This window comes from Mustela nigripes, chromosome 2 (assembly GCF_022355385.1).
Source record: "Mustela nigripes isolate SB6536 chromosome 2, MUSNIG.SB6536, whole genome shotgun sequence".
NCBI classification, from domain to species: domain Eukaryota; kingdom Metazoa; phylum Chordata; class Mammalia; order Carnivora; family Mustelidae; genus Mustela; species Mustela nigripes.
The window spans coordinates 11,551,674-11,572,272 of NC_081558.1; the positions used below are offsets into that span (position 1 = coordinate 11,551,674).

Below are 20,599 nucleotides of genomic sequence, written 5' to 3' on the forward strand. Positions count from 1 at the left end.
AAAGGAAACTAAAGCGAAAATAAACTATTGGGACTTCATCAAAATCAAAAGCTTCTGCACAGCAAAGGAAACAGTCAAAAAAACAAAGAGACAACCCACGGAATGGGAGAAGATATTTGCAAATGACAGTACAGACAAAAGGTTGATATCCAGGATCTAAAATGAACTCCTCAAACTCAACACACATGAACCAGGCAAACATATCAAAAAATGGGAAGAAGATGTGAACACTTCTCCAATCAAGACATGCAAATGGCTATCAGACACATGAAAAAATGTTCATCAACACTAGCCCTCAGGGAGATTCAAATTAAAACCACATTGAGATATCACCTTACAGCATTTAGAATGGCCAAAATTAGCAAGACAGGAAACAACATGTGTTGGAGAGGATGTAGAGAAAGGAGAACCCTCTTCCACTGTTGGTGGGAATGCAAGTTGGTGCAGCCTCTTTGGAGAACAGTGTGGAGATTCCTCACGAAATTAAAAATAGAACTTCCCTATGACCCTGCCATTGCACTCCTGGGTATTTACCCCGAAGATACAGATGTCATGAAAAGAAGGGCCATCTGTACCCCAATGTTTATAGCAGCAATGGCCACGGTCGCCAAACTGTGGAAAGAACCAAGATGACCTTCAACGGACAAATGGATAAGGAAGATGTGGTCCATATACACTATGGAGTATTATGCCTCCATTAGAAAGGATGAATAACCAACTTTTGTAGCAACATGGACAGGACCGGAAGAGATTATGCTGAGTGAAATCAGTCAAGCAGAGAGAGTCAATTATCATATGGTTTCACTTATTTGTGGAGCATAACAAATAGCATGGAGGACAAGGGGTGTTAGAGAGGAGAAGGGAGTTGGAGTAAATTGGAAGGGGAGGTGAAACATGAGAGACTATGGACTCTGAAAAACAATCTGAAGGGTTTGAAGTGGCGTGGGATGGGAGGTTGGGGTACCAGGTGGTGGGTATTATAGAGGACATGGATTGCATGGAGCACTGGGTGTGGTGCAAAAATAATGAATACTGTTTTTCTGAAAATAAATAGAAATGAAAAAATAACAAATTGCATAACTAAATAAATAAATATGACAATATGTTATTTATTTATTTGTTTATTTATTTATTTATTTTTATTTATGTGATACAGAAATGATAGATAGATACATAGATAGCGTACCAGTAGGGAGAGTGGCAAAGGAGAGAGAAAAGCAGGTTCAAACGAAACAGGAAGACTGACATGGGGTTCTACATGGGGTTCTATCCCAGACCCTGAGATCATGACACAAGCTGAAGGCAGATGGTTAAGTAGTTGAGCCACCCAGGCACTCCAAGTAGGAAGTATTCTCTTTTTTTTCTACTCTTATCTTGTCATTTGTTGTAAAAAATATTCACAGTAGGTAGAATTTTAGTGGTAGTTGAGTTATACGTTTTTGACACTTAAAAAATAATAGTAGAATTTACAAAAATGAAGCAAAATTTTACATGTATTATATTTGAAGGAAACCTTTAATTCTATGGGAATATTAGAGTAGAAATACACAATAAAGATGTAAGCAAGAATTATTTTATTTCTTTGTGCTCTTAAAGCCTTATAAATATTTAAAGCTTTATAATTATTTCAGTAAGTATTCTTAAGAAATCCATGTTACCCCATGACATAAATGGGAATTTCCAAATATTTTTGGTCAGGGCTGGAAAAAACTTCGAAAAAGTAAAATATGGACAAAGGGGAAAATCATTTATCAGGGCAGAATCTTAAATGTATGGAGAAGTTGAATTCAAACAAATGGAAATTCCAGGAAATAAATAGAAGGAGCTGATTCTATTTCCCAGTTGGATCACATGATGGCAGTTCCTGCCTCTGACAGTGTGAACCGTGCAATCATGGGCACTGCTTTAGCCCCAGGATGATTGGCCCTTACATCACTGGAACCCCAATGATTCTTTTCAGAGCCCTCTTTATGTCTTTGTTCCTCAAGCTGTAGATGAAGGGGTTCAGCATGGGCGTGACCACCGTGTACATCACTGAGGCTATTGCACCTGAGTGGGAGCTCTGGGTAGCAGCAGAGCTAAGGTACACACCAAGCATAGTGCAATAAAATAAGGAGACAACTGAGAGGTGAGATGCGCAGGTGGAAAATGCTCTATACCTACCCAGAGCTGATGATATTCTACGTATGGAGGAAACAATCTTAAAATAAGAGTAAAGGATCCCAGAGAAAGGACCCCCACCCAGCAGAACAGCTGCAAAATACATCACCAAGTTATTAAGTAAGGCATCAGAACAGGGAAGTTGGATCATCTGATTGAGTTCACAAAAAAAGTGTGGGATTTTGAAGTTTGTACAGAAGGACAACTGCAACATCATTAAACTGTGTAACAAAGAATTCAGGATAGAAATGATCCAGGACACCAGAACCAGCAGTCCACAGAGCCGGGGGTTCATGATGGCTGTGTAGTGCAGGGGATGACAGATAGCCACAAACCGGTCATAGGCCATCACGCCCAGGAGAAAGACATCCGACACAGCGAAGAGTATGAGAAAATAAATCTGCGTGAGGCAGCCTGCATAGGTTATGACTTTGCTTTGAGTCTGGATGTTCCACAGCATCTTGGGGATGGTGGTGGAGGTGAAACAGATGTCTACAAAGGACAGGTTGTTGAGGAAGAAGTACATGGGGGAGTGGAGGTGGGAGTCTGAACTGACGACCAGGATGATGAGCAGGTTTCCAAACACAGTGATCAGGTACATGAAGAAGAAAAGCCCAAATATGAGGGGTTGCAGTTCTGGGTCCTCTGACAGTCCCAGAAGGCAAAACTCTGAAATTTGTGTAACATTTCCTGGTTCCATGTGGTGAAGGTGACTTTAAGGACAGAAGAAAATAGCATGACTAATTTTCACACAAACTTGTATTATTCTCAGTTTTGAAATGTCACTTTTAAAATTTTGTATCTTATAAATTTACTTTTATATATGCCACGTTTTAGGCATTGTGTAGACAAGGAGTATAGGGAGGTAAGAACAAAAGTACATGTCATACAATGATGGAGAAAGAATACATTGAAAAATAAGAAAATTAAATAGCATTTCAGGTGGTGGTAGGTAGTATGAAGAAAAAGAAAACAGGGGAAAAAACTGAATGAATAGCTATTTTCTTGGGCATTTAAGGCATTCTGCAAACAAGGTGATATTGGAACACAGACCTCAACTACGACAGAGGAGTAGATAAAGGATTATGGAAGAACTATGTGCCCAGCAGAGGGAATGGCCAGTGCAAATTTCCTGAGGAAGGTACTTGTTTCCAATGTTCAAGTCAAAGAAGTTCATTCCTCCTGCAAGGGGAATGAGCAGGAGTGAGACTGAGGAGAGACACCACCAGACATACCGAGGAGGGAATTGCCCTCTCTGTTACCCATGAACCCTCAAGACATGGGGACATCCATGTCCACACTGCCTCTCCCACTGTATCCATCATATTGCAAAGGCAGCCCATGAATTTAACCAGATCCCTTTCTTAGGGTCTTCTCTTGATTCAGTTCTGGCCCCTGGATTTTGTCACTTTAGGATTTCTGAGTACTGGCACCCTGTTGTGGGAACTGCTCACACTCTACAAGTCACACATGCAGGACACCATGGTCTCCTGGGTTGTGTTATTCCCTTGTCTCTCTCAGCCCTCACCTCCTGATTATGCTAGGAATGGATCAAATGCAAGTAGGCCATATCAGTGACTTTCCCCTACAAAATGCAAAGATGCCAATTCTTAAGTCTCCTATGGAAAAAAATATAAATAATAAGATAGATATGTATGTATATATACCTATACATCTATATATATATAATATATTTATATTGTACACCCCCAAAATTAGAAAAGGGATAAACCACACTTAATAAAAAGAAGTATACATAATACAAAAAAGTTGGCCATTTTTATGTCAAGCATAGAAGACTTGTTTTTCCTGTACCTTCTGGATTATTATTTGGCCAATTATTTTTTAATTTATAAATATAACATATTTTTTTATTTTTTTATTTTTTAGTGTTACAAGATTCACTGTTTATGCACTACATCCAGTGCTCCATGCAATACATGCCTTCCTTTTTTTTAATTTATTTTTTTTATTAATTTATTTATTTTCAGCATAACAGTATGCATTATTTTTTCACCACACCCAGTGCTCCATGCAATCCGTGCCCTTTATAATGCCCACCACCTGGTACCCCGACCTCCCACCCTCCCGCCACTTCAAACCCCTCAGATTGTTTTTCAGAGTCCATAGTCTCTCGTGATACATGCCCTCCTTAATACCCATCACCAGACTGAGGGCTTTGGCCAATTCTTTTCTATGTGGTCCAAAGGAAAAGGAGGTTAGATCATTTCTCCCTTCTCTTATGTGGCATTTTTTCATTGATATTCGTGGGCTTTGGGTATTGGTATCTCTTTTGACAAACCCAAGGGCCCCACTCTAATCCTCAACCTGGGTTTCATTCAAAATGCAAAGGGGTCCACAGACCATACCCTATTATCCAGACCACACCATGACAATTCTATCTTATACTCAATAACTTGCCTCAGATCATTCTGTCTGTGGGCATCACATCATACACACATTTATTTCATTGTGCTGTCCTCACTGTTAGGAGACAAAAGTTCACGGACTTCACCTTTCTGGTTCACTTTGTTTCTGTTTTATTCCACCAAGTTATATAAATATATGTGCTTAATATAAAAAGACCTAGGAATATGAAAAATTAGAGAATGAAAAGAATGAAGTGAATACAAAACCAGATTAAAATGCAAAATGAGTAGTTTCAGAGCAACTGTCCCAGGCAAATTTGTATGAAAAACCAAAATGAACTGGAATGGGATATAAAATACTAATCGTCAATTATATCAGTGTGGATTAATAACTAAATTTGAAAAAGCCTAGATATGAAAGAATATATCATATAGTGTTCCTAGAATGTTCTGGTCTGTGGCAGATCCTCAGTTTTTATTTGTTAAATGAGTCAGTGATTAGGTCCCAATGTATAAAAACATTTCCCACATGGCAAAATTGTATTTCTATTTCATTGGAAAAGATTGAATTGCTAAATAAATGATGGCATAAAGGGATATCTTTTAGAAAGAATATGAAATAGGTCCCCTTTCTCAGATCTTACTGAAATTCCGAGGATTATGACTGGGGTGTTGGACTCACCTGGCTGGGGTGTCTGACAGGAAGTTCACCTTGTAGAAATCTGAATTCCACCCTGGACAGCAGATGATAGGGAGTCAAGCTCTGTCCTCATTGGAGACAGCGGGAGGCACTAAAGTGTCAGCTCCTAGCCAGAATTCGGACTTGAAGAATGGTCCTTCCCTTCCAAGGCTGCCCAGGCTGATGGACTGGAGATGAGGAGGTATATACAGCTCCCTGCATTTGCTCATTAGGCACACTTCCCTCTTGTGACAAGGGCCTCTACACATATGATTCCCAAGTGAAAAAGTTCTCTTGACTGAAAGAATATTTTCTTACTGAATCTCAGTTCCTAAAAGACAGGGTTAGAGGTCAAGTGAATCCGGTTTTTGCTAATTTTTAAAAACTCCTTTTATTCCCTTTCCTTTAACTTAACCCCCTTCGTGATGTGTGAATCTCCTGGCTTCTTATCTCCAGCTCCAAGTTGTCATTTTCTACAAGTCTAAGACCTAATAACCTGCCTGGATTAGGTCTTTTTATCTTCAAAACATTGACGTGTGGTGAGGACCCAGTGCTTGTATCTCCAGACAGGGTCTATTCTTCTTTTCTTTTCTTTTTTTTTTTTTTCATTTATTTATTTTCAGCATAACAGTATCATTGTTTTTTCACCACACCCAGTGCTCCATGCAATCTGTGCCCTCTATAATACCCACCACCTGGTACCCTGGCCTCCCACCCCCCCACCACTTCAAACCCCTCAGATTGTTTTTCAGAGTCCATAGTCTCTCATGATTCACCTCCCCTTCCAATTTACCCCAACCCTCTTCTCTCTTTTCAATAAGGCAAAGAAGTGTGTTCTTCTGCTAATAAACCTTGGCCACTACACGCATTGGCTTCAAACACATTTGCTGCTACAATTAGGAATTTCTTACTTTATACAGATTAAGAGCTGTGACTTAGGACTTTGTCATAAAATTGTTGATAACTAAAACAAATGTGTTTAGATAATTTTATGTACTATAATATGAGCTTGCATCTCACAAGGATTATTTGATTTAATTTTATAAACATCTTATCCCTGAGGAAGTACATTTATGTACTATAATCTTCATTGTAGACACGGTGCTTAGTGCTAGCTAGTGATCTGTACACATAGAATATGTGACTATGTGGTGGGCCTTGAGTGTCGTTTTGTCATGATGCTTCTATCTCTCAAGCTCTGTGGCATTGGTTTCAGCTAGAAAATAATTTGCCCCTGGGGATATCTGTTGATGTCTGAAGGGATTGTTCTGAACACCTATAATCCAAAGGAAAGCATCCCCAATATATCATCCTGCCACAAATGTCAACCATAACACATGAGAAATCCATCTAGACTAGCATCTCTCCAACTTCAGTGCCTATGAATCCACACAGGTCCCACTACAAATGCAGATTCTGATCACAGGTCCTGGGTGGCCCAGAGATTCTGCCTTTGTAGCAAACTCTTAGGTGATGTTGATATGTAGGTCCTGTGTGGACAAGTCTTTGATTAGCAAAGCTGTGATCCTGTGTTAGAGTTAGGTATAGGGAAATTTAAGAATTTGGCACCAAATATTGTCATGGCACGAATTTTGAGGAAACCAGGTACTCAACTCATTCCTCATGCTTTGTAAACTCTGTTTATTGCTTTCATAAGTGACTGAAATAATACACTTATGAAAAAGACTTTGTAGTAGACAAAATAAGGCCCTCCAATGTGTGTGCACATCTTTTTTGTTATTTTTTAAATTTCTTTTCAGTGTACCAGAATTCATTGTTTATGCACCACACCCAGTGCATCATGCAATACATGCCCTCCTTAATACCCATCACCTGGCTCCCCCAAACTCGCACCCCCCCACACCTTCAATATGCTCAGATTGTTTTTCAGTGTCCATAGTCTCTCATGGTTCACCTCCCCTTCCAATTTCCCCCATCCTTCTCCTCTCCATCTCCCCATGTCCTCCATGTTATTTGTTATGCTCTACAAATAAGTGAAACCATATGATAATTGACTCTAGAGAGAGTCTGACTTATTTCACTCAGCATAATCCCTTCTATTCCCGCCCATGTTGCTATAAAAGTTGGGTATTCATCCTTTCTGATGGAGGCATATTACTCCATAGTGTATATGGACCACAGCTTCCTTATCCATTCATCCGTTGAAGGGCATCTTGGTTCTTTCCAAAAGCTGCCAATAGGAGAAATAAACAAACATACAAAACCTCCAGAGATCAAAAGCTTCTGCACAGCAAAGGAAACAGTCAACAAAACAAAGAGGCAACCCACAGAATGGGAGAAGATATTTGCAAATGGCACTACAGACAAAAGACTGATATCCAGGATCTATAATGAACTCCTCAAACTCAACACACACAGAAGAGATAATCATGTCAAAAAATGGGCAGAAGACATGAACCGACACTTCTCCAATGAAGACATACAAATGGCTATCAGACACATGGAAAAATGCTCATCATCACTAGCCATCAGGGAGATTCAAATTAAAACCACATTGAGATACCACCTTACATCAGTTAGAATGGCCAAAATTAGCAAGACAGGAAACAACATGTGTTGGAGAGGATGTGGAGAAAGGGGAACCCTCTTACACTGTTGGTAGGAATGCAAGTTGGTGCAGCCTCTTTGGAGAACAGTGTGGAGATTCCTCAAGAAATTGAAATAGAACTTCCCTATGACCCTGCCATTGCACTCCTGGGTATTTACCCCAAAGATACAGATGTCATGAAAAGAAGGGCCATCTGTACCCCAATGTTTATAGCAGCAATGGCCATGATCGCCAAACTGTGGAACGAACCAAGATGCCCTTCAATGGATGGATGGATAAGGAAGCTGTGGTCCATATACACTATGGAGTATTATGCCTCCGTCAGAAAGGATGACTACCATCTACGGCCATACCACCCTGAACACGCCTGATCTCATCTGATCTCAGAAGCTAAGCCTGGTCGGGCCTGGTTAGTACTTGGATGGGAGAAAGGATGAATACCCAACTTTTGTATCAACATGGATGGGACTAGAAGGGATTATGCTGAGTGAAATAAGTCAAGCAGAGAGAGTCAATTATCATATGGTTTCACTTATTTGTGGAGCATAACAAATAACATGGAGGACATGGGGAGATGGAGAGGAGAAGGTAGTTGGAGGAAATTGGAAGGGGAGGTGAACCATGAGAGACTATGGACACTAAAAAACAATCTGAGGGTTTTGAAGGTGCGGGGAGGTGGGATGTTGGGGTAGCCAGGTGGTGGGTGTTAAGGAGGGCATGTATTGCATGGAGCACTGGGTGTGGTGCATAAACAATGAATTCTGTTATGCTGAAAAGAAATTAAAAAAAAAAGTTGGGGATGAATTATTCAATTTCCCTTACTCAGCTCCTAGCCTATTACCCAGCTTCTGCTTCTGACCTCTTCACTGTCATACTTATGAAGAGGTATCATTAAAGAAAAAAAAACTGGAACATTAAAAAAAAAGAATTATTTACCATGACAAAGTTGAATTTATTCCTATGTTGCAAGGGGGTTGAAAATCTCCAAATCAATCAAAATGATACACCACATTAATAAAAGAAAAGATAAGAACTATATTATCCCTTCAATAGATTCAGAAAAAAAAAGTTTTGACAAAATGCAGCACCCTTCCTTGATAAAAACCTTCAAGGCAGTAGGAACAGAAGAAACATACCTCAACATCGAAAAGGCCATATAAGCTAGACCCACAGCTCACATCATTCTCAATGGGGGAAAATTGAAAGCTTTTTCCTTAAGGGCAAGAATGTGACAGGGATATCTACCGTCATCACTGTTGTTTAACATAGTACTGGAAGCCCTAACCTCAGCAATCAGAAAAATATATATATATATACAAGTCATCTGATCAGCAAGGAAGAAGTCAAAAATCACTCTCTGCAGACATGATATTCTATGTAGAAAACACAAAGACTCCACCAAAAAATTTGTAGAATGCACATAGGAATTTAGCAAAAGTCTCAGGACATAAAATCGATGCACAGATGTCTGTTGCATTTCTATATACCAATAACGAGGTAGCAGAGACAGAAATCAAGGAAGGATCCTATTTACAATTCCACCAAAAATCATAAGATACCTAAGAATAAATAAACAGAGAGGTAAAGAATCTGTACCCTGAAAACTGTAGAACACTTATGAAAGACATTGAGGAAGACACAAAGAGATGGAAAAAGATTCCATGCTCATGGATTCAAAGAACAAATATTTTTAAAATGTCCGTGCTACCTAGAGCATTCTACAGATTCAATGAAATCCCTATTAAAATACCATCAAGATGTGCACACAGCTGGAACAAAAAATTCTGAAATTTGTATGGAACCAGAAAAATCCCCCAAAAGGCCAAGTAATGTTGAAAAAAATTTGAAGAGGCATCTGGGTGGCTCATTTGGTTAATCAGTCAACTCTTGGTTTCAGCTTAGGTCATGGTCCAGGTCCTGGGATCAAGTCCAGTGTCAGGCTTCTTGCTCAGTGGGGCATCTACTTGGGATTATCTCTCTTTTTCCCTATGCCTCTTCCCTTGTTTGCACACACACTCTCTCTCAAATACACAAATATTTAAACAAACAAACAAAAAAAGAACCAAAGCTGGAAGCATCACATTTCTGGACTTCAAGCTGTATTATAAAGTTGTAACTATCCAGACAATATGGTACTGGCACAAAGACAGACATATAGATCAATGAAATAGAACAGAGGATCCAGAAACAGACCCTGGAATATATGTTCAACTTATCTTTGACAGAGCAAGAAAGAATGTCCAATTGGGAAAAAGACAATCTCTTCAACAAATGGTGTTTGGAAAACTGGACAGCCACATGCAGAAGAAACTCGACCACTTTCTGACACCATACATGAAAATAAACCCAAAATAGATAAAAGAGCTAGATGTGAGACAGGAATCCATCAAAATCCTAGAGGAGAATATAGAAAGCAACCACTTTGACCTCAGCTGTGGCAAGTCTTATTAGACTTGTAGTGGGAGGCAAGAGAGACAAAAACAAAAATGACCTACTGGGACTTCATCAAGATAAAAAGCTTCTGCAGGGCAATGGAAACAGTCATCAAAACTCAAAGGCGGGACGCCTGGGTGGCTCAGTTGGTTATGCAGCTGCCTTCAGCTCAGGTCATGATCCCAGCATCCTGGGATCGAGTCCCACATCAGGCTCCTTGCTCTGGAGAGAGCCTGCTTCTTCCTCTGACTCTGCCTGCCACTCTGTCTTCCTGTGCTTGTGCGCGCACTCTCTCTCTCTCTCTCTCTGACAAATAAATAAATAAAAAGAATGCACTCGACCATTCTCTTACACCATACACAAGATAAACTCAAAATGGATAAAAGACCTCAACGTGAGACAGGAATCCATCAGAATCCTAGAGGAGAACATAAGAAGTAATCTCTTCAATATCAGCCACAGCAACTTCTTTCAAGATATGTCTCCAAAGGCAAAGGAAACAAAAGCAAAGATGAACTTTTGGGACTTAATCAAAATCAAAAGCTTCTGCACAGCAAAGGAAACAGTCAAAACACCAAAGAGGCAACCCACGGAATGGGAGAAGATATTTGCAAATGACAGTACAGACAAAAGACTGATATCCAGGATCTATCACGAACTCCTCAAACTCAACACACACAAAACAGGCAATTATATCAAAAAATGGGCAGAAGATATAAACAGACACTTCTCCAATCAAGACATACAAATGGCTATCAAACACATAAAAAAATGTTCATCATCACTAGCCCACGGGGAGATTCAAATTAAAACCATATTGAGATATCACCTTACCCAAGTTAGAATGGCCAAAATTAACAAGACAGGAAACAACATGTGTTGGAGGGGATGTGGAGAAAGGGGAACCCTCTTACACTGTCAGTGGGAATGCAAGTTGGTGCAGCCTCTTTGGAGAACAGTTTGGAGATTCCTCAAGAAATTAAAAATAGAACTTCCCTACGACCCTGAAAATGCACTCCTGGGTATTTACCCCAAAGATACAGATGGAGTGAAAAGAAGGGCCATCTGTACCCCAATGTTTATAGCAGCAATGGCCACGGTCACCAAACTATGGAAAGAACCAAGATGCCCTTCAACGGATGAATGGATAAGGGAAATGTGGTCCATATACACTATGGAGTATTATGCCTCCACCAGAAAGGACGAATACCCAACTTTTGTAGCAACATGGACGGGACTGGAAGAGATTATGTTGAGTGAAATAAGTCAAGCAGAGAGAGTCAATTATCATATGGTTTCACTTATTTGTGGAGCATAACAAATAGCATGGAGGACATGGGGAGTTAGAGAGGAGAAGGGAGTTGGGGAAAATTGGAAGGGGAGGTGAATCATGAGAGACTATGGACTCTGAAAAACAATCTTAGGGATTTGAAGTGGCAGGGGGGGTGGGAAGCTGGGGTACCAGGTGGTGGGTATTATAGAGGGCACAGATTGCATGGAGCACTGGGTGTGGTGAAAAAAATAATGAATACTGTTGTGCTGAAAATAAATTTAATTTTAAAAAAATTTTTTTTAAACCTCAAAGGCAAGCTATGGAATGGGAGAAGATATTTGCATATAACATATCAAATAAAGGACAAGTTTCCAAGATAAAGAACTTTTTAAACTGAACATACAAAAAAAAAAAAAAAAGAAAAGAAAAGAAAATCCCAGTCAGGAATGGGCAGAAGACATAAACAAACATTTCCCCAAAGAACACAAACAAATGGCTAACAAAACATGAAAAGATGTTCAAAATCACTAGCTGTCAGGGAAATATAAATCAAAACCACAAAGAGATACCACCTCATACCTGCCAGAATGGCTAAAAGTAACAGCTCATGAAACAATAGGTGTTGAGGATGTGTGAAAGAACCCTCTATCATCAATGGTGTGAATGCACGTTAGTGCAGCCACTTAGGAAAAAAAATATATATATATGGAGCTTCCTCAAAAAGTTCAAAATAGAGCTATCCCTAGTACCTTTAATGTGTTATTTTTTATACCAAGGAAGGATCAAAGTAATAGATTGAACAGAGTTGCTATTCAGCTGCCATTAAGAAAAAAGATGAGGTATGGCTGTCCAGGTAGGACAAAAGTAATCACAAGCGTCCTCCAAACATAGATGAGGATCAGATAAATTAGATTTTAAACGAAAGACTGTAGTCAGAGATACATAAGGCCACTACATAATCCTTAAAAAAACTATCCACCAAGATGATCTAACAATTGTAAATATCTATGTCCCAATATGGGAGCAGCCAATTACATAAGAAAACTGTTAATCAAGATAGAGTCATATTGATATGAATACACTAATTGTAGGAGATCTTAACACACCTCTCTCAGAAATAGATAGATCATCAAAGCAGAAAATCAATAAAGAAACAAAAGCATTGAATGACACACTGGACCAGATGGACCTCATAGATATATACAGAACATTCCACCCTAAAACAACAGAATACTCATTCTTCTCAAGTACACATGGAACCTTCTCCAAAATAGACCACATACTGGGTCACAAATCAGGACTCACTGATACCAAAAAACTGAGATTAATCCCTGCATATTCTCAGATAACAGTGCTTTGACACTGGAGCTCAATCACAAGGAAAAGTTCAGAAGGAGCTCAAACACCTGGAAGCTAAAGACCACCTTGCTTAAAAATGCTTGGATCATGGCAAAGGAAACAAAAGTGAAAATGAACTTTTGGAACTTCACCAAGATCAAAAGCTTCTTCACAGCCAAGGAAACAGTCAACAAAACAAAGAGGCAACCCACAGAATGGGAGAAGATATTTGCAAATGACAGTACAGACAAAAGATTGATATCCAGGATCTATAGAGAACTTCTCAAACTCAACACACACAAAACAGATAATCATATCAAAAAAATGGGCAGAAGACATGAACAGATACTTCTCCAATCAAGACATACAAATGGCTTTAGACAGATGAAAACATGTTCATCATCACTAGCCATCAGGGAGATTCAAATTAAAACCACATTTGTGGATCATAACAAATAGCATGGAGGACTGGGGAGTTTGAGAGGAGAAGGGAGTTGCGAGAAATTGGAAGGAGAGGTGAAGCATGAGAGACTATGGACTCTGAAAAACAATCTGAGGGTTTTGAAGGAGTGGGGGTGAGAGATCGGGGTACCAGGTGTTGGGTATTATAGAGGGCACAGATTGCATGGAGCACTGGGTGTGGTGCAAAAATAATGAATACTGTTATGCTGAAAATAAATAAAAAATAAATTTAAAAAAAAAACACACATTGAGATACCACCTTACATCAGTTAGAATGCCCAAAATTAGCAAGACAGGAAACAACATGTGTTGGAGAGGATGTGAACAAAGGGGAACCCTCTTACACTGTTGGTGGGAATGCAAGTTGGTGCAGCCACTTGGGAGTTAGTGTGAAGATTCCTCAAGAAATTAAAAACAGAGCTTCCCTATGACCCTGCCATTGCACTACTGGGTATTTACCCCAAAGATACAGATGAAGTGAAAAGAAGAGCCATCTGTTCCCCAATGTTCATAGCAGCAATGGCCATGGTCGCCAAACTTGGAAAGAACCAAGATGCCCTTCAATGGACGAATGGATAAGGAAGATGTGGTCCATATACACTATGGAATATTGTGCCTCCATCAGAAAGGGTGAATACCCAACTTTTGTAGCAACATGGACGGGACTGGAAGAGATCATGCTGAGTGAAATCAGTCAAGCAGAGAGAGTTAATTATCATATGGTTTCACTTATTTGTGGAACATAACAAATAACATGGAAGACATGGGGAGATGGGGAGGAGAAGGGAGTTGGGGGAAATTGGAGGTGGAGATGAGCCATGAGAGACTATGGACTCTGAAAAACAACCTGAGGGTTTTGAAGTTGCAGGGGTGGGAGGTTGGGGAAGCCAGCTTGTATGTTTTAAGAGGGCATGGATTGCATGGAGCACTGGGTGTGGTGCAAAAACAATGAATACTGTTACACTGAAAAGAAATTTAAAAAAAAAAGAAGAAGAAGAAGAAGAACGGCAGCATGTTTGTAGAGAATGTGCCTGATATTAAGCTTTTGATTTATGACCCATCCATTTCAAGAACAACCATGTTGAATAAACATATTGTCAGGTGTGTGACTATCATCAGGTAAGCACTCAGACTACCTCAGCCATTAGGTACCTCTTCAGAAAGCCCTGGGTAACCTGGAAACTGAAACATGAATGATCCACCTTTGCATTTCTGTACCAAAATTTCACTCTTATGTTTTAAACTGGTCAAAAAAGAGAAAACCTAGGGATCTCTAGCCATTCATGGACCCCCTAATTTCTTTCTTTCTCCTGCAATGAATCTCTGCCTCCCAGACCTTTCTGCCTCTGCCCTCCAGGAGCTGTAATAAACCTGGTTTTGTTAGACTTCTCCAATGGGTTTTGCTGAAGTGTATATTACAATCACATTAAGAACCCAAGGACTGGTGTTGCTACAGCAGAGACTCTGGTCAGGGATGCATTTGTGGGAATTTCCACAAGCAGACGGATGCAGGGCAGTGCCTGGGCTTTCCTAGCCTAAGCATCCCTGTCGGGATCCTGAGACTTAAACAGAACAATGTTAGGGACCACATTATCAGGAAGAGGTGTGAAGGCATATATATATAAAGATTGACAGAGTCTAAGGAGAACTGTGGTTTTATATTCTTCTCTACAATAAAGTCATGTGAAGAACTTAGTGGCCAAAGTAGTGTTTTCTATATGAGGAATAGAACTCATGATTATTCTTTTGGGAAATCTAGAGAAAATTTATGTGGCATGATATAAGTCATTTGAAATGAAATTTGTTTGAAGAAATCCAACTTGCTCCTTGAAAGATGCAGAAATTTCTAGGCATTTGTGATCCAAGGTTGGAACACCACTGGAATGTATGAAAAAATCATATTAAGCAGAGGACTAATAAAGTGTGTTACTTAAATGTGTGAAAAAGTTGAATTCAAACTAATGGAAATTCCAAGAAATGAATAGAAGGAGCAATTCTATTTCTCCACTCTGGTCAAAGAATAGAAGGTCCTCACTCTGGCTCTGTGAGCCTTGCAATCATGGGCACTTCTTCAGCTCCAGGATGATTGGTTCTTACATCACAGGAACCCCAAAAATGCTTTTCAGAGCCCTCCTTATGTCCTTGTTTCTCAGGCTGTAGATGAAGGGGTTCAGCATGGGTGTGACCACTGTGTACATCACCGAGGCTACTGCACTTGAGTTGGAGCTCTGGGGAGAAGCAGAACTAAGGTACACTCCTAAGAGTGTACAATAAAATAAGGAAACAACTGAAAGGTGAGATGCACAGGTGGAAAATGCTTTATACTTGCCTTGAGCTGATGAGATACGAAGTATGGAGGAAATGATCTTAGAATAAGAGTAAATAATCCCAGCGAGGGGACCACCAGCCAGCAGCACAGCAGCAAAATACATCATCATGTCATTAAGTAAGGTGCTGGAACAGGCAATTCGGACTACCTGATTGATCTCACAGAAAAAGTGGGAGACTTCCACCTCTCTGCAGAAAGACAACCACAACACCATTAAACTTTGTAATAAGGAATTCAGGGCACTCATCATCCAAGACACCAGAACCAGCAGTACACAGTAGGTGGGTTTCATAATGACTGTGTAGTGCAGGGGGTGACAGATGGCCACAAACCGGTCATAGGCCATCACAGTCAGGAGAAAATCATCCAATCCAGTGAAGAGTAGGAAAAAGTATATCTGAGCGACACAGCCTCTATAGGTTATGACTTGGCTCTGAGTCTGGATGTTCTGCAGCATCTTAGGGACTGTAGTGGAGGTGAAACAGATGTCTACAAAGGACAGGTTGGCGAGGAAGAAGTACATGGGGGTGTGGAGGTGGGAGTCTGACCTGACAGCCAGGATGATGAGCAGGTTTCCAAACACAGTGATCATGTACATGGAAAGGAAAAGTCCAAATATGAGAGGCTGCAGTTCTGGATCTTCTGATAAGCCCAGAAGAAGAAATCCTGAAATTTGTGTATCATTTCCCGGTTCCATGTGGTGGAGGTGACTACCATGGAGTAAAAAATAACAACACTGATTTTCTCAATAATGAACATTACAAATATCATTTAAATTATGCAATTTTTATTTTACATTCAAAAGTGAATATCCATATACATTTTTGGGGGGGGGTGTAGAACCTATCTCCTCTCAGGAACCTGCATGCCATCTCTGAATAAGAATGTGTTCATCATCACTAGCCCTCAGGGAGATTCAAATTAAAACCACATTGAGATATCACCTTACACCAGTTAGAATGCCCAAAATTAGCAAGACAGGAAACAACATGTGTTGGAGAGGATGTAGAGAAAGGAGAACCCTCTTACTTACACTGTTGGTGGGAATACAAGTTGGTGCAGCCTCTTTGGAGAACAGTGTGGAGATTCCTCAAGAAATTAAAAATAGAACTTCCCTATGACCTTGCAATTGCACTACTGGGTATTTAACCCAAAGATACAGATGTAGTAAAAAGAAGAGCCATCTGTACCCCCAATGTTTATAGTAGCAATGGCCACGGTCGCCAAACTGTGGAAAGAACCAAGATGCCCTTCAACAGATGAATGGATAAGGAAGCTGTGGTCCATATACACTATGGAGTATTATGCTTCCATCAGAAAGGGTGAATACCCAACTTTTGTAGCAACATGGACGGGACTGGAAGAGATTATGCTGAGTGAAATAAGTCAAGCAGAGAGAGTCAATTATCATATGGTTTCTCTTATTTGTGGAGCATAACAAATAGCATGGAGAACATGGGGAGATAGAGAGGAGAAGGGAGTTGGGGGAAATTGGAAAGGGAGGTGAACCATGAGAGACTATGGACCATGAAAACCAATCAGAGGATTTTGAAGGGGCAGGGGGTGGGAGGTCGGGGTACCAAGTGGTGGGTATTATAGAGGGCACAGATTGTATGGAGCACTGGGTGTGGTGAAAAAATAATGAATACTGTTATGCTGAAAATAAATGAATTAATTTTTAAAAAGATTAAGAAAAAAACACATTGAAATACCACCGTATACCAGTTAGAATGGCCAAAATTAGCAAGACAGGAAACAACATGTGTTGGAGAGGATGTGGAGAAAAGGGAAACCTCTTACACTGTTTTTGGGAATGCAAGTTGGTGCAGCCTCTTTGTTGAACAGTGTGGAGATTCCTCAACAAATTAAAAATGGAGCTTCCCTATGACCCTGAAATTGCACTACCGGGTACTTACCCCAAAGATACAGATGTAGTGAAAAGAAGGGCCATCTGTACCCCCAATGTTTATAGCATCAATGGCCACAGTCACCAAACTGTGGAAAGAACCAAGATGCCCTTCAACGGATGAATGGATAAGGAAGATGTGGTCCATATACACTCTGGAGTATTATGCCTCCATCAGAAAGGACAAATATCCAACTTTTGTAGCAACATGGAAGGGACTGGAAGAGATTATGCTGAGCGAAATAAGTCAAGCAGAGAGAGTCAACTATCATATGGTTTCACTTGTTTGTGGAGCATAACAAATAGCATGGAGGACAAGGGAAAATGGTGAGGAGAAGGGAGTTAGGGTAAATTGGAAGGGGAGGTGAACCATGAGAGACTATGGACTCTGAAAAACAATCTGAGGGTTTTGAAGGGACAGGGGGTGGGAGTTTGGGGAAACCCGGTGGTGGGTGTTAGGAAGGGCATGTATTGCATGGAGCACTTTGTGGTGCAAAAACAATGAATACTGTTATGCTGAAAAGAAATAAATAAAAAAGATGATGAGATAGAAATGAAGGAGGCTGAGGGGAAGAGAAAAAAAACAACTAATGAAGCATGAGGTGAGAATACAGCAATACCATGAAGTGGAACAATATTAGAGTTAATGGGACTCTGAAGAAGAAAAAGGAGAGATGGGGACAAAATTTATATTTGAGCAAATCATAGCTGAGAACTTAGCTAATCTAAGGATGGAAACAGGCATTCAATTCCAAGAGGTAGAAAGGGCTTCTCCCAATATGATAAATTAAAAAGATCAACACCCTGACATATAATAGTGAAGGTTGCAATTTTCATAGATGAAGAGAAAATCCTGAAAGCAGCTCAAGACAGAGGTTCTTAACCAACAGGGGTAGAAATATTAGACTGGGAACAGACCTATCCAGAGAGACCTGGAAGGCCAAAAAGGTCTGGCCTGATATATTCAGGGTATTAAATGAGAAAAACATGTAACAATGAATTCTTTCTCCAGGAAGGCTGTCATTCAGAATGCAAGGAGAGATAAAGAGCTTCCAGGACAGACAGAATCTTTTTTTTCCCAGTATTCCAAAATTCATTGTTTATATACCTCACCCAGTACTACATGCAATACATGCCCTCCTTAATACCCACGACCAGACTTATTCATCCCTTCACTCCCCTCCCTTTTAACCCCTCAGTTTTTTTCTCAGAGAATGACAGACAGAATCTTGAAGAATATGTGACCTCTAATTGAACCCTGAAAGAAATATTAAAGGAGATCCTGTTAGTGAAGGGAGAGCACAAAAGTGACATAAACAAGAAAGAAACAGAGACAGTATACAGAAACAAAGCCTTTCCAGGTAACACAAGGGCACTTATTCTTGTCTTTCAATAATTACTCTGAATGTAAATGGGCTAAGTGCTCCAATCAAATGGTATCAGATTCGATAAAAAAGCAAGACTCATCCATATGCTGTCTACAAGAGAAGCATTTGAGACCTAAAGACACATCCATATTGAAAGCAAGGGGGTGGAGAACAATTTATCATGTTAATTGACCTCAAAAGAAAGCTGGGATAGCAATCCTTATATTAGACAAATTGGATTTTAAACCAGAGACTCTATGAAGCAATGAATAGGGACACTATATCATACTTGAAAGGCATATCCAACAATAAGATCTAACAATTATAAATATTTATGCTTCTAAACTGGGAGCAGCAAATTATACAAACCAGTTAATAACCAAATAAAGGAAACACATTGAGAATAATAAAAGAATAGTAGGTGACTTCAACACCCCATTCACAGTAATGGAGAAATAATATAAGATTATTTACAAGATTTACAAGGAAACTAGGGCTTTGAATGACACACTGGACCAGATGGATTTCACAGATACATGCAGAACATTCCATCCAAAAGCACGAGAATACACATTCTTCTCAAATGCACGTGGTATATTCTCCAGAATGGATCACATGCTAGGTCATGAATTGTATCTCAATTGACACCAAAAGACTGATATTATTCCCTCCATATTCACATAGGACAATGCTTTGAAACTAGAAATCAATCACAAGAGGAAATGTGGAAGGAACTCAAACATTTGAAGGTTAAAGACCAATATGAAGAACAAATGGGTCAACCAGAAAATTAAAGAATTTTTAAAAATTCATGGAAGTAAATAAAAATAAAAACAAATGTTCAAAACCTTTGAAATACAGCAGAGACAGTTCTAAGAAGTACAATGCACAGATGTACTGAAAAGAAGAACCATCTGTACCCTAATGTTCATAGCAGCAATGGCCACAGTTGCCAAACTGTGGAAAGAACCAAGATGCCCTTCAACGGATGAATGGATAAGGAAGATGTGTTCCACACACACTAGGGAGTATTATGCCTCCATCAGAAATGATGAATACCCAACTTTTGTATCAACATGGACGGGACTGGAAGAGATTATGCTGCGTGAAATAAGTCAAGCAGGGAGAGTCAATTATATGGTTTCACTTATTTGTGAAGCATAAGAAATAACACGGAGGACATGGGGAGATGGAGAGAAGGGAGCTGGGGGAAATTGGAAGGGGAGGTGAATCATGAGAGACTATGGACTCTGAAAAGCAATCTGAGGGTTTTGAAGGGGCAGGGGGGTGGGAGTTTGGGTGCGCCTGGTGGTGGGTATTATGGAGGACACCTATTGCATGGAACAATGGGTGTCGTACACAAACAATGAATTCTGGTACACTGAAAAGAAATTTAAAAAATAAATTTAAAAATTTTAAAAAAAAAGAAATAAATACAATGCAATACCAGCCTTTCTCCAAAAAAAATTAGAAACATCTCAAATACACAAGCACACCATATACCTAAAGGAGATGGAAAAAAAAATAGATAATTAAGCCTAAACCAAGGAGGAGAAGAGAAATAATGATTAGAGCAGAAATCACTTAAATAGAAACAAAAAAAAAGTAGAACAGATCAATAAAACTAAGAGATGGTTCTATGAAAGAATCAATAAAATAGATAAACCCCTAACCATACTTATCAAAAAGAAGAGAAACGACCCAAACAAACAAA

The 20,599-nt window shown here is 39.7% G+C and overlaps 2 protein-coding genes across 2 annotated transcripts; both read right to left on the minus strand.

Annotated features, from left to right (window-relative positions):
• Positions 1-1,927: 1,927 nt before the first annotated feature.
• Positions 1,928-2,860, minus strand: LOC132009717 (olfactory receptor 7A17-like). Its single transcript, XM_059387746.1, has one exon. It carries the CDS (start codon positions 2,858-2,860, stop codon positions 1,928-1,930), a length of 933 nt encoding a protein of 310 aa, XP_059243729.1.
• Positions 2,861-15,376: 12,516 nt separating this feature from the next.
• Positions 15,377-16,309, minus strand: LOC132009718 (olfactory receptor 7A17-like). The gene has a single exon (XM_059387747.1). It carries the CDS (start codon positions 16,307-16,309, stop codon positions 15,377-15,379), a length of 933 nt encoding a protein of 310 aa, XP_059243730.1.
• Positions 16,310-20,599: the final 4,290 nt, after the last annotated feature.

What these genes read in the sequence shown, in the direction of transcription:
- LOC132009717 (XM_059387746.1), bottom strand. Translation starts at nt 2,860, where the DNA reads ATGGAACCAGGAAATGTTACACAAATTTCAGAGTTTTGCCTTCTGGGA.
- LOC132009718 (XM_059387747.1), bottom strand. Translation starts at nt 16,309, where the DNA reads ATGGAACCGGGAAATGATACACAAATTTCAGGATTTCTTCTTCTGGGC.